This window comes from Vespa velutina, chromosome 11 (genome assembly GCF_912470025.1).
Source record: "Vespa velutina chromosome 11, iVesVel2.1, whole genome shotgun sequence".
Lineage (NCBI taxonomy): Eukaryota > Metazoa > Arthropoda > Insecta > Hymenoptera > Vespidae > Vespa > Vespa velutina.
The window spans coordinates 7516679-7529846 of record NC_062198.1 but is presented as its reverse complement, the minus strand read 5'-3'; the positions used below and the strand labels follow the sequence as shown (position 1 = coordinate 7529846).

Here is a 13168-nt window from a genome sequence, read left to right as displayed (position 1 = left end):
TTCATTTGAGAGATCAAGGCAAAAAAGAAGCACGAGGTATATTTTTTTGTTTACAATAAAATTTATTGCAACAAAAAAAATTGCACTTTGCTATATTACCAGAAATGCTTATTCTCTAAATTCTACCTAAGTACTAACAAATATTTAAAAGATACAAAGTTTTTTTTGTTTCGTTATCTAGGAACTTTTATTCGCAATCGAACTGTTGTATGTAGGCTTAAAGCGACCTCACGTGAACGTATGAAGTACATTCGTTTGCAAAACTGTTTAAAGTATATATGTCTGACAAGTTTATAAAATAAAGACCTTTTTATAAATTTATGAATGTTAATTTATTTTAAAATCATAATAATAAAAAGTAATTTATAAAAATGGATGAAGGCAAAGCTCTTAATATTTGTGTACCTGGTAAATGAACATTTTTTTATTTTATATACAAAGGAAAATTTTCAATACCGTTTAGTTTTTAATTATTTCCATAAATTTACATAGATTTGTTGTCATAATAATGATCGTTTTAGGACAAAGATTGTGTGCTTCTGATAAAGTTATTATATCAGGAGCTGGGACATATGAAGAACGAGGTTATATTTACTCTAAAATAGTTGGTGTTGTTAAATTTATTATAGAAGAAAATGTATGTATAAAAATGATTTGACCTTTTTAATTTTATTCTTTCTAACATTACAATTTATGCTGCTTTTTTTTATTTTTTTAGACACGTACTATCGAGGTGCATGGTATTACAGAACAAAGTATAGTACCAGCACCAGGCGATATTGTTACTGCAATGGTTACCATTGTTAATCAAAGATTTTGTAAGTGTAGTATTAAATGTATAGGCGACGTAGTATTGACAAGACCATACAGAGGAATTTTAAGGAAAGAGGATGTACGTGCCATTGACAAGGATAGGGTGGAAATGTATAAGTCTTATCGACCTGGAGATATTATTCTTGCAAGAGTTGTATCCTTCTATAAAAATCTAACATTTCTAATTACATAGCTATATCATTATATATTATTTCTTATATATTAATTAGTTACCAATGACAGAAGCACATACTTATCAACTTAGTACAGCAGAGAATGAATTAGGAGTAGTGATAGCCCATAGCGAAGAAGGTAGTCTTATTATTTTTTATTCACAAAAATATACTTATTTTAGTATTCTATATAGATTTTTTTATAAACTTTCAGGTGTAGCAATGATACCTATAAGTTGGACCCAAATGCAATGTCCAAAGACATTATACAAAGAATATAGAAAAGTTGCCAAAGTTGTTCCTGAACATATTATAGCAGAATATTAAAATAAAATTTATTATACACAAATAAGATTTTTTCATTCTACCTATATAAATTAATGTTAAATGAAATCAAAGATAAATAAATAAATATATTGAAAAAAATTTCTTATTTAAAAACTTTATTTCAAAATGATATATAAAGAATATAGGGAATTTCGAACAATTATTCCAAGTAAAAATTCTATAGATTAATAAAATTCTATTTGAAAAATTTCAATAAAATTTAAATCTTTTCTTAAAGCTTTAAAACTTCCATTGAGAAATATTAGAACATAACATATTTGGAAAATGAACTTTGGTTGAATATGATTGAATAGTGAAGACGTCCATCTTAGATGTTTTTATTGACTTTCATTTTATAATGAATAAAGTCCTAAAATATAATTTACAAAAATACTAAATTTGATATAACTTATTTAACAATATTTCATTACTGTTTGTCCAATAAATAATAATATTGCTAATATTATACGATAAATTAAAAATTTACATATGCAATAATTTAATAATTTTTGTTTATATATATATATATATGAATTATACTCTAATGTATACGATTATATTATTTTATATTATTTTATGTAATATTTCAAATTTATATCAATAATGTTATAACAAATATTAAAACAAGTTTTCTATCTTTGTACAACTTTTTAGTTAATGGCTGCCATTTCTGACACATACTTCGTCCATCTGAGCCTTTCGAAAAATCTCAAGTCATTCGATTTCCTGTATACCTGATTGAATTATTTTCGTGTAAAGTTTGTTGAGGATAATGGAAGAAATTGGAATTGTTTTGCCGGACAAAGTAAATACGTCTTATTATTATTATTTTATTTTATATTCTTCAAAAAAGGAGAATTAAAAGCCAAATAAATTATTAATAGTTTTTTCATGTGGTTGCTCATAACCTCAATTAAGAACAATATTCACTTTTGATTTATATTCTTTTTTCTAATCTTCTTTTTCCTATTTCTATTACTTTAGGATGTTACTGAAATCGATTCCAAACCAGCAATTGGTCATTATACGGGAGCTGGCGATGAATTAGATGTCGAAGATTTATATACCAAGTACAAGGCAAGAAACAGATAAATATTCTTATTAGATTTAATTATTTCTATATACACAATTGTTATTATATATTTTTAACAGAAATTGCAAAGAATGTTAGAATTTTTGGAGGTACAAGAAGAATATATTAAGGATGAACAAAGAAATTTAAAGAAAGAATATCTACATGCGCAAGAGGAAGTCAAACGTATACAGAGTGTACCTTTGGTCATAGGACAATTTTTAGAAGCTGTAGATCAGAACACTGGAATAGTGGGATCGACGACAGGTTCAAATTATTATGTCAGAATTTTATCTACGATAGATAGAGAACTGTTGAAGCCTTCTGCGAGTGTAGCACTTCATAAGCATAGTAATGCTTTGGTTGATGTTCTTCCACCAGAAGCTGATTCTAGTATCTCGATGCTTCAAGCAGGTGATATTCGCTTATATATAGATATTTGCAAAGATACAAAAGTAAATTTTATTAATTTTTTTTTGCACATTTATGCTTTATATAGATGAGAAACCAGACATTCAATATAGTGATATAGGTGGAATGGATATGCAGAAACAAGAAATTAGAGAAGCAGTGGAATTACCACTGACACATTTTGAATTGTATAAACAAATTGGCATTGACCCACCTAGAGGTGTGTTGATGTATGGTCCACCAGGATGTGGAAAAACTATGCTTGCAAAAGCAGTTGCAAGACATACTACAGGTATTAATCTTACTGTATATTAGCAAAAATTTAACTATATAATTTAAATTAATACAAATTGTTTCATGTAGCCGCATTTATACGCGTGGTTGGCTCTGAATTCGTACAGAAATATTTAGGAGAAGGACCAAGAATGGTCAGAGATGTCTTCCGTTTAGCTAAGGAGAATTCTCCTGCTATAATTTTTGTTGATGAGATTGATGCTATAGCTACAAAAAGATTTGATGCACAAACTGGAGCAGATCGTGAAGTACAACGTATCCTTTTAGAACTACTCAATCAAATGGATGGTTTTGATCAAACTACTAATGTGAAAGTTATAATGGCTACTAATAGGTAAAGTAAATGCAATGCAATCTACAATTCGTAGTTTTAATTATAGATTATTTTATCTATATTTAATTCAATTTTATTTTCTTTCAGAGCTGACACTTTAGATCCAGCATTATTGCGTCCTGGTAGATTAGATCGTAAGATTGAATTTCCTCTACCGGATCGTCGACAGAAACGTCTGATATTTTCTACAATTACAGCAAAAATGAATTTGAGCGAAGAAGTAGATCTTGAAGATTACGTGGCTCGACCGGATAGAATTTCAGGTGCTGATATAAATGCGATTTGCCAAGAAGCTGGTATGCATGCGGTTCGAGAAAATCGCTATATAGTATTGGCAAAGGACTTTGAGAAAGGTTACAAGAATAATATTAAAAAAGATGAGTCTGAGCATGAATTTTACAAGTAGAATGGAAAGATTAATTACGTTTTATGCTCATACTTTATGTTATAATATGTATTTGCAAATTCATGTATCGCTATAAATGTAGTACTCAATATATCTATACAAAATTATCATTTTCTATTGCATATTGTGTGTATATATATATATATACACACGCACACACCTTAACACATAACCTTTTAACTACTTTTATATACATTTGTATCATAATTATTCATCCTTTTTACCATTTAATCTCATTCTTATAACCAGATAAATACAAACGAATCATGAAAATTATAATGTTGATTCTACAAGTCAAAAAACAAAGCTTTTTCATAGCACGTTATATATTGGGTATATTTATAGAATATGGCGTTTAGTAGTTTCTGAAGAGAGCGGTTTATTTATATTTATCGTTACGATTAGTTTATGGCGTAAATATGAATTTATTTTAATTCATGTATCTTTAAACTGTGTTCGAATATTTTTCGAAAATAATGATTATAAATTAAGTTATAAAGTGATTAGGATTATAGTATTTGATCCGGCGTTTCTAACTTAACCTTCAAGGGTAGATTTTGGTAGATTATTATGCAGTTATACTTGCAAAAATGCCTTTATTTTCAAATAAATTTTCTCCAAAGAAAACACCCACGAGAAAAGCGCCAACATTTTTAATGAATAAAGATTTAAGTCCTAAGAGAATAGAAAAAGAATTAGGTCCTGATATAGGATCTATTCGTATAAGACTTGGAGACCAAGAAACAGTTTTCGAAAATGGCTCATGGATACCAGGTACAGAAACTATATTATTCTATTATTATTTCTATATATTTATTGTTATTTTCATAGAATCCGGAAAAGTAAGTGGTACATTTAAAGAAAATGAAAGACTGAAAAAAGAAATTAAAAGACTCGAAGAAGAAAACAATTTATTAAAATTAAAGTTTGAAGTAATGTTAGACATGGTAAATATTAGACAGACAATAATTGTTTTAATTCTTGTTTTTTTTTTTTGTTTCTTTTTGTTTTTTTAATGTAAATATAAAATATACTTATATTGTCGTATTGCAGTTAACACAAACTACAACAGAAGCTCAATTTCAAAAAGAAGAACTGGAAAAATTAAGAAACGGTATATCATCTGATAGATAATTAAAATGACATATTACACAAGATACGATATTTTCAATAGTTTTATTTTGAACAATTTTATTTTGTGCTGTTTTTGTGCACTCTAGTAATATTATGAAAATAAAGCTTATATCTAAACAAAGAGATTAACTAATCTCTAATCTCCGTAATAAATTTTACATTCTTTAAAATAAGCCACAAATGATTGTATTATGTTTATCACTATAACATCCTTTACTTTTAATAAACTTTGATTATAGTTGTACGAAATGTATATAATTTACAATATTGTAATGTTATGATTAATCCATGACATTTTCTGGACATGTTTTGCGTGTATGACCTATTAAAAATAAAATAAAACATACTAATGTAAACTTCAACTTCTATAGTATTGTAATTATATAAAAAATAATTTGTTTTATAAAGTACAAACCTTCAGTTCCACAAATGCCACATTTTCTTTTGGCACGAGTTCCTTGAGATCTACTTGAAGTAGAGCTATTTCCTTTGTGTTTAAAATTATTATTTCTGTTCCCAAAATTTCTTGAATCAGTTCTTTCATTCATATTAACATTTACATCTACATCGGCCCATTTAAAAAAGTTACATGTACTGTCCCGACCTTTAGGACAAGTATAAAAGGGTCTACCTTTATTTGGCCCTTCTTTTTGAACTGTAAGCCTATAAAATGTATTAAAATAAAAGTAAAACTTTATAATAAAATATCTTTTATTAACAGTTTTTTACTTACTGTTTAGCTGGTTCATTACAAATACACATAATAACATTATTTGTTCCTGAAACACTAGTATTTATCCAATCAGTAGAGTTACTACTAGTACTAGGCTGTTGTGTTCGATTTTGTGTCATCCAAGATTGATTTGAAATTTGATTACGATTTGTTGTATTTTCTTCTTGTGGTCTATCAGAAGCCCACAGAAAGAAATTACAGCCACTACCCTGAGGTTGTGCACATTTATAAAATTGTCTTCCTATAAATATTAAAAATGTTTAATTTTGCTGTATTACTTCATAGTATTTTAATTCATTATCTAGATATAATTTACCTTGGTTTGGACCATCCTTTCTTACTGTTAACTGAATTGCATGCTGGTGACATTGACACATTATCTCAGCATCATTATCTATGTTCCCCCAGGATACAATATCATTAGTGTTTGTATGATTACTACCAAATCCTATTGTCTGATTGAAATTATCAGCATTGTTTTTCATTTTAGTAGATGCAATATTGTCTTTTCTTCGATTATTAGGATTTCTTGAACGGTTTTCACTTCTTTGATTTATCGTTCTCGAATTTGATATAGATTCTCCCATATTATGAAGCATTTGAGTCCTGATCAATACTTCTGAACTGCTGTTCGTGGTTTCATAACCACTATCAGTAATACGTGACATTTTTTTAATAGTATCATCTTTGATATTTATTGTTTCATTAAAATTAGGGTCACAACCACCTATACAAGTTGTATATGTACTTCCAAAAAGATGAAACATATTTCGTGATAATTTAAATTTCAGTTTACGCATGTTTCCAGTACACTGAAGGAACAAAAAGTTTATAGTTACAAATCATAATTCTCTGGAATTATTAAACAATAACAAATGAACAAGTAGACAGACCTGAGTACATGTATTTTCCGATACTGTAACATTTTCGATCGATTGAGGAAACCATATAGCATTATTGCATGATGGAAATCCCATGCAAGTTATATATTTTCCTGTACCTTGTTTCCTATCTTTTAATATCATATCAGAACCACATTTAGGACATTTGAAAACAACTGTGTTTGTAGAAGTATTAATTATATCAGTTTCTTGTACTTGTGCTGGTTGTTCTTCAAGATATTCTGCTATAGCATTATCAATCAAATTAGCATGTTGCATTGCTAATTTGAATACATCACGATATTTTGCTATCTGGTTTTGTAGGACTAGTTTCGGATCTTTTTGACCATCACAAATTCTACATATAAAAAGAGTGTTTGTGACATATACATATATGTTAAAATAGAATTTATAAATAAAAAAAATGAAATTTTAATAACATACAATTTAAGATCTTTTTCTAAGTCTGCTCTTAAATTTGGCTTAGACATTGCAAATCCCATATTATCATAACCCATTACAAGTCCAATTCCTAATTTTGAAGGCATAAAATGTTTACCATCTTGCAAGCCCACATATTGTCTTGACTTTATGGTATCTATGTGTTCTGCATGAGTTGCATCAGTTCCAATCCCATGTTTATCCATTAAAGCGATTAAATCTGCTTCAGTTAATAATTTAGGAGGTGAAGTTTCTTCTTTTATCATTTCAATGCTAGTCGGTTGAAATGTTTGCCCCTCTTGATACCTATGTATTTCTTTATCATTCCATTTTTCATATATGTACACATCTAAATAATTTTTTGCTATGATCTGAAGACCATTTGCAAGAAATTTTTCTCCAGCTATATTAATTTCTACTATAGTCTCTTGACCTTCTGCATTTTTTGATACACAAGCCAGAAAGTGTCTTACAATAAATTCATAGACTTTTGCTTCATTTCCTATTATAAAGTGTAAGTATGAAGTAAAAAATTCTTATCTTTATATAATTCTAGATATGATTTATACCTCTTAAAGTAGAACTATATTTCGTTGGATGAATAGGAGGATGAGCTTGATCGCTCTTTTTGCCTTGTCTAGGAGATACTCCATCTTCCAATAACCGTTGTGCAAACTGACCCCATACCGGACTATCTCTATGTTGAGTAACTAAAGATTGTAAATTAAGTTCTTTCGGAAAAATGTTTGTTTCTGTACGCGGATAGCTAATTAAACCTTGCGTGTATAATTTTTCTGCTATTTTCATAATTTCTTTTGCATTTAAATTCAATTTCCGAGAACCCTGTTTTTCTAATTCCTAATAATATAAAAAAATATAAAGATAAATATAAAGGTAATATAATAAGTTTGATATCAAATATAAAACTATTGTAACATTATTGATTTTGTTACTTACAACTGTATCTAATGGTAAAGGTCTCCATTTACTTTTGGGTTTACTGGTAACTTTAATTACAGTAGCAATAGGATTTTCTTGACATATATCAAGAAATATTTGACAAGGTAATTCTTCAAAAAGTCTTATTCTGTCCCAACGAAATTCAACAGAAATGTCATTAAGAATATTCATTACTTTTATTTTCCAATATGGTTCTGGTTGAAATCTTTCTATAGCCAGAAATCTTTCCACCACGAATCCTAATGTTGGAAACTGGCAACTACCATAACTTATGAGCATGTCTGCAAGTGTTCTAGGAAATACTTTTTGTAGTCTTAATGTTTGAAATCTTGTAAACGCAGCACCTAAGCCACAATTATTTAAAAATATTATTTTACCCAATAAATAATATTATTGTAATAATGTATATATGCAATAACAAACGAGCATCGAGAAAGTGATGCTAAGGCGTACGAGCGAAAAGAAAATTAATCATGTATCGAATAGGCCACGAGCAGAATGTATACAAATTAAAAAACGTACTTTTATATATATTTAATAAAGTAAACTAATTATGTCCGCATAATCTTACTTTTCCCGTAAGTATATTATATTAAGGGCCACGGTGAAATACTACAATTATGCTTGTTTTGCAAGTGCAATTAATATTGCAACATACCTATTCTTAAATCTAATTCACTTCTTATGTCTACAGCATCACTGACAGCTTTATTTGGTATATCTAAAGTTTGAAGAGCTCTGTTTATGGATGTTTGTGTGATTTCTGAGAATTTTGCTCTACAATAAAATATATATTTTATGTTATAATTTAAAAATAACATAAATAATTGATTATTATCTAACATATACTACCTATATATGCGTATATCTGGTTTAACTGCCTGGCATACTTCTATGATTTCAAATCCTATATTTTCTCCTTCTCGATCACAATCAGTCCAAATGATCAAAGCTCTGCAGTTCTTTACTTCTTTCTCTATAGTTCTTTTTATTTGTGAATATTTGTCATCTATACAATCTTTCATAACAGGAGCATCAAATAAACTTAAAGGATGACATCCTTGCCATTTTTTATAAGCACCTACAAATTCATAGCCCAACAAATGTCCAGAAACAGATGTCATAATCATTTGACAATCTTCATTCCACAAGTGTACATTGAATTCATAAATTTTATTATAGACTGATAAACCGTCCCTCTGAGAAACAAATAAAATTTTTAATTTAACTAGACATTAAATCCATGACTCTGTAAAGCTTTCTTTCATTTTAAAATACAAATAATAATATTTACTTTCCTACAATTGCCGCGTGACAAATAAGCAGCAATGTTTTTCGCAGCATCATTTTTTTCAGCGACATTAAGAACTCTCATAATATAATTAGTACTTTTATTTCTGCCAATAGAAATTGTAGTCTTTGTTAATTTAATCGCACTTATCTTTATATTCTTAAAGGAGTAAATAAAACTAACATAATGAATGGTATATCTCATGATTATTTTCAATCTTAAAATAATATATTGATAGGTTTATAAACTATTGTTATTATCATTTTTAACAACACAAACCACTTTAGCATTTTAATAAAAATAAACAAAATTTATTTTTTATACAGCACAAGAAATATATTCAGCAATATTTTTCACTTTTAAATCATCCTGCATTTTGTATTGACTGATGTAGAACCCGCCATTAGAATGCTATTTTAGTTTATAGATATAATGTGTGTACATTTGGGTGTATTTACATGCATCTATGTATGAGATGCTAAATTATTACATGGTTTTACATAGTGTTATGTTTAAATCGCAAATAACTTGCTACGTGTTACGTTTAAATTCTACCATTTACATAAAAAATAAAATTCTCAGACTTATTCGAAAGTAATTATTAGAACAATCAATCAGATATTTTTAGAAACTTGCCTTTAAAACATGTCAATTCGAATAAAATAGAAACTAATACAAAATCTTATTTTATTTTTCAATATGACAGTTTTTAGTGTCTCGTAAATTTTTTCATAGGAAATATATAATTCTATATATAATACAAAATTATTAACTATATTGTAATTAACTTATACCAATTCTGATCAGTTTCAATGGTTCTTAGGGTAGAAAAATTAGTTTTACTACTTTAAAATAATGTTAAGGGTTATTGATTGTGATATATTAATCATGAAAAATACTGTATGCAATTAATTAACCTAATTGGTTAAGCGAAAGGCAAAAATAATGATTTTAAGATATTTCTGGTTAAGTCTTTTACTTGCAACTATTTATTTACTTTATTCACAGAGCTATTTTACAATAATATGGTACTTTCTACCCAAAGAATTGAACAATGTAACTGATATATTATTCAGTACATCAGAATTGGAATTATTAGAAATAAATGAAAAACAGAAAATATTTACTAGAGACGAATTAAAAAAACATAATAATATTGAAAATGGATTATATCTTTCAATATTGGGTCAAGTTTTTGATGTTACGAAAGGAGCAAAGCATTATGAACCTGGAGCATCTTATCACATATTTGTTGGTACAGAAACTTTATTATAGGTTACAAGTATGTAAGATTAAAAAATTTTTAACGAAGTAATTTTATATTCATTATTAGGGCGTGATGCATCTCTAGCATTTGTCACTGGAAAGTTTGATGAGAAAGAAGTAACCGATGATACTTCTGTACTGTCTGCTCAACAAATTAAATCATTAGATGACTGGGTACAATTTTATAATGAAAATTACATTTATAAAGGTATACAATATTATAAAAATTATATATTAAACATTAATATAAAAGTAAAAGATACATTTTTTAAAGGAAAATTAAGTGGAAGGTATTTCAATGAAGATGGTACTCCAACGCTTGAGTCTTTAAAAGTACAGCAAAAATTAATAGATGCAAAAAAAGAAATAGCAGATGAAGAACAAAAGAAAAAATTATTTCCGACTTGCAATATGGAATGGAAAGTCGATATAGGCACTACTGTATGGTGTTCTAAAAGAAGGTAATAATATGACAAAAATAATATATATATATATACACGTTAACAAATAATTTATTTGTTTAATTTATAGTGGTGGTATAGAAAGGGATTGGATCGGTGTTCCAAGAATGTATTTTGAAATGCCTAATTCAAAACAACACAGATGTGCTTGTATTAATCTTGATAGTAAAGAATATAAAGAAAATAAAGGTAATTTTAAAGAATACAATGGTTGTGCAAGGAGTTCGGTAAAGTGTAATATAAAGTAATTTCTATCTCAGAAATATTTTTGAAATCTGCTTATTACACAACAGTATTTTATACTAAATCTATTTTTACTGGTATAAATGAAATGAATAAACAGAAAGCAAAAAAAAGACCTTAAAAAATAATGTACTTTTATATTTTGTAAGAAATTCATTTTTGTAAATAAAGCTGATTATATGAAGTTCTTCTTATTTTTCATCTATTAAAAAAATTCTAAAAAAAACTTTGAACATTCTTATATATACTATGAAATGACTCGTACGAAAAAAATATAGAAACTACAATATTTCGCAAAGTATTATTGTAGTAGCAAAAATTTTGTTTATCATGTTTGATATTATCCAATATACTAATAGCTTATAAGTGTACAAACAATTAATTAATGTGAATTGTCGTCATTATATCGACTTAATATATGTTCATATGATACCAATATAAAGTCTTATATAGAATTATAGAACAACATGTCAGTCATTACTATTGAGTGTTTAGTAATTTTGCAATTACAAACACTATAATATATATGAAACATATGTTTCAAGTGTTTTGACTAATATTAGAATACAGATACTAAATATTAGATATGTATAATTTTTTAAATTATATTGATTCCACATAAAATACTTCTTAATATTATATTTTTTAAGATATATAAATTCACATGTCATTAATGTTTATAAAAATAGTATAAACAAATATAGCACTACTAAACACTTACAGAATAACAATCACTTTGTTTCACTTTCAGAATTCACTGGTGAATTAGATTTGATGTAATTTAACTTATTAAGTAATTCTTGCATTGATCTATGTCTAAAATTAATCTTTGATCCAAACACTTTTTTAATTTTAGTTCTTCTCTTTTGCAATTTAGAATTATTGGGTTGCTGTTGAAACTGGATCATCCTTTTGTACCTTTTTACACTCATATATAAAGAATTTTCATTTCCATTTGTTGTTTCTTCAAAAATTGTTTCCAAATTATTTACTTTCTTCTTAAAACTTTTATCTAAATAATAATCTTTAACATCTTCATCGCTTTCCATTTCTTTACAATTTCTTTTTTTTGGTCTAAGACTGCATCTAATCGTTGTATAAATAAAAAGAAAACTTTAAAACAAAATACATATAAGTGTATATATATATACATATACAAGTAAATACCTCCTATTTAAAAGTTCTGCGGAAACTGTTTTTGGCACTCTTTTTCTAAGATTCCTTTTATTTTCTGACATTGAATGTAAATTAGTATTTACTGTTAACATTTCTAAGCTAGCAGTCACTGCTGGCATATTAACATCATCTATAGTATGGTTAAGTTTACTAAAAAATAATATAGTTATCACAATATTACAAAATTCTGATATATGAATATTGAATGTAAGTTTCACTTGTATGTTTAAAATTATTGAAGAATTCGAGCCATTTTCTTTCTTAATAATTCACATATAACATATATATTTCTTAAAGTACATAATATTTATATTATTTTCTTATTATTTATTTTATTTTATAAAATAAATTTATATAAAAATCATATATATACATGTAAACGACATGACATGCTAAATGATACATTTATGGTACTCACGCTGTTTCAACAAATTCTTCATCCATTTGTCTAGTTATCAATTCAACTGTGAAACCATTGAATAATTAAAGATGAATTCATTCCTTCATTATATATTCGATATTTATTTATATTTATATTACTACAGCCAGTATAAATGAACCAACTTGTCCATCACGATTTCATTGAGTACATTCTTGTATATAGTTGGTACAGTTTCAAAATGAAAGTTTAACTTATAAGAGTTGATTGGTATTTATTATTTTATTTAATATTTACGCCTTTAATATAAATTATTTCAATTTCATCTATTCTAATTCATTATAAATTGATTCAATTTAAATTGATCTTTCTA

General features: G+C 26.9%; 6 protein-coding genes across 8 annotated transcripts; 4 read left to right on the top strand and 2 right to left on the bottom strand.

The window, feature by feature from the left end:
• The first annotated feature begins 210 nt into the window (after nucleotides 1-210).
• Nucleotides 211-1377, top strand: LOC124952976 (exosome complex component CSL4). The gene is made up of 5 exons (XM_047503708.1): nucleotides 211-408; nucleotides 522-637; nucleotides 719-967; nucleotides 1044-1125; nucleotides 1201-1377. The coding sequence occupies exons 1-5, from the start codon at nucleotides 372-374 to the stop codon at nucleotides 1311-1313; spliced, it is 597 nt and encodes a 198-aa protein (XP_047359664.1). The 5' UTR covers nucleotides 211-371; the 3' UTR covers nucleotides 1314-1377.
• A 590-nt stretch (nucleotides 1378-1967) lies between these two features.
• Nucleotides 1968-3937, top strand: LOC124953193 (26S proteasome regulatory subunit 6B). Its single transcript, XM_047504220.1, has 6 exons — nucleotides 1968-2118; nucleotides 2298-2390; nucleotides 2466-2799; nucleotides 2885-3088; nucleotides 3160-3424; nucleotides 3512-3937. The coding sequence occupies exons 1-6, from the start codon at nucleotides 2086-2088 to the stop codon at nucleotides 3828-3830; spliced, it is 1248 nt and encodes a 415-aa protein (XP_047360176.1). The 5' UTR covers nucleotides 1968-2085; the 3' UTR covers nucleotides 3831-3937.
• Nucleotides 3938-4088: 151 nt separating this feature from the next.
• LOC124953198 (protein chibby homolog 1) lies at nucleotides 4089-5330 on the top strand. The gene is made up of 3 exons (XM_047504227.1): nucleotides 4089-4604; nucleotides 4662-4777; nucleotides 4884-5330. The coding sequence occupies exons 1-3, from the start codon at nucleotides 4421-4423 to the stop codon at nucleotides 4962-4964; spliced, it is 381 nt and encodes a 126-aa protein (XP_047360183.1). The 5' UTR covers nucleotides 4089-4420; the 3' UTR covers nucleotides 4965-5330.
• LOC124953191 (DNA topoisomerase 3-alpha) lies at nucleotides 4988-10607 on the bottom strand. Of its 3 annotated transcripts, none has more exons than XM_047504217.1 (12): nucleotides 9454-10041; nucleotides 9274-9376; nucleotides 8832-9178; nucleotides 8638-8756; nucleotides 7977-8323; nucleotides 7589-7877; nucleotides 7023-7521; nucleotides 6591-6936; nucleotides 6014-6509; nucleotides 5698-5938; nucleotides 5380-5627; nucleotides 4988-5286 (listed from the first exon to the last, which is right to left on the bottom strand). In XM_047504217.1, the coding sequence occupies exons 2-12, from the start codon at nucleotides 9352-9354 to the stop codon at nucleotides 5246-5248; spliced, it is 3054 nt and encodes a 1017-aa protein (XP_047360173.1). In that variant the 5' UTR covers nucleotides 9355-9376; nucleotides 9454-10041; the 3' UTR covers nucleotides 4988-5245. The 3 variants fall into 3 exon arrangements, with proteins under 3 accessions (XP_047360173.1, XP_047360174.1, XP_047360172.1); XM_047504218.1 differs by having other exon boundaries at nucleotides 9550-10041; XM_047504216.1 differs by having other exon boundaries at nucleotides 9274-10607.
• Nucleotides 9913-11424, top strand: LOC124953195 (neuferricin). Its single transcript, XM_047504223.1, has 4 exons — nucleotides 9913-10525; nucleotides 10604-10744; nucleotides 10811-10997; nucleotides 11068-11424. Exons 1-4 carry the CDS (start codon nucleotides 10216-10218, stop codon nucleotides 11243-11245), a joined length of 816 nt encoding a protein of 271 aa, XP_047360179.1. The 5' UTR covers nucleotides 9913-10215; the 3' UTR covers nucleotides 11246-11424.
• On the bottom strand, nucleotides 10748-13158 carry LOC124953197. The gene is made up of 3 exons (XM_047504226.1): nucleotides 12835-13158; nucleotides 12408-12566; nucleotides 10748-12326 (listed from the first exon to the last, which is right to left on the bottom strand). The coding sequence occupies exons 1-3, from the start codon at nucleotides 12858-12860 to the stop codon at nucleotides 11972-11974; spliced, it is 540 nt and encodes a 179-aa protein (XP_047360182.1). The 5' UTR covers nucleotides 12861-13158; the 3' UTR covers nucleotides 10748-11971.
• Nucleotides 13159-13168: the final 10 nt, after the last annotated feature.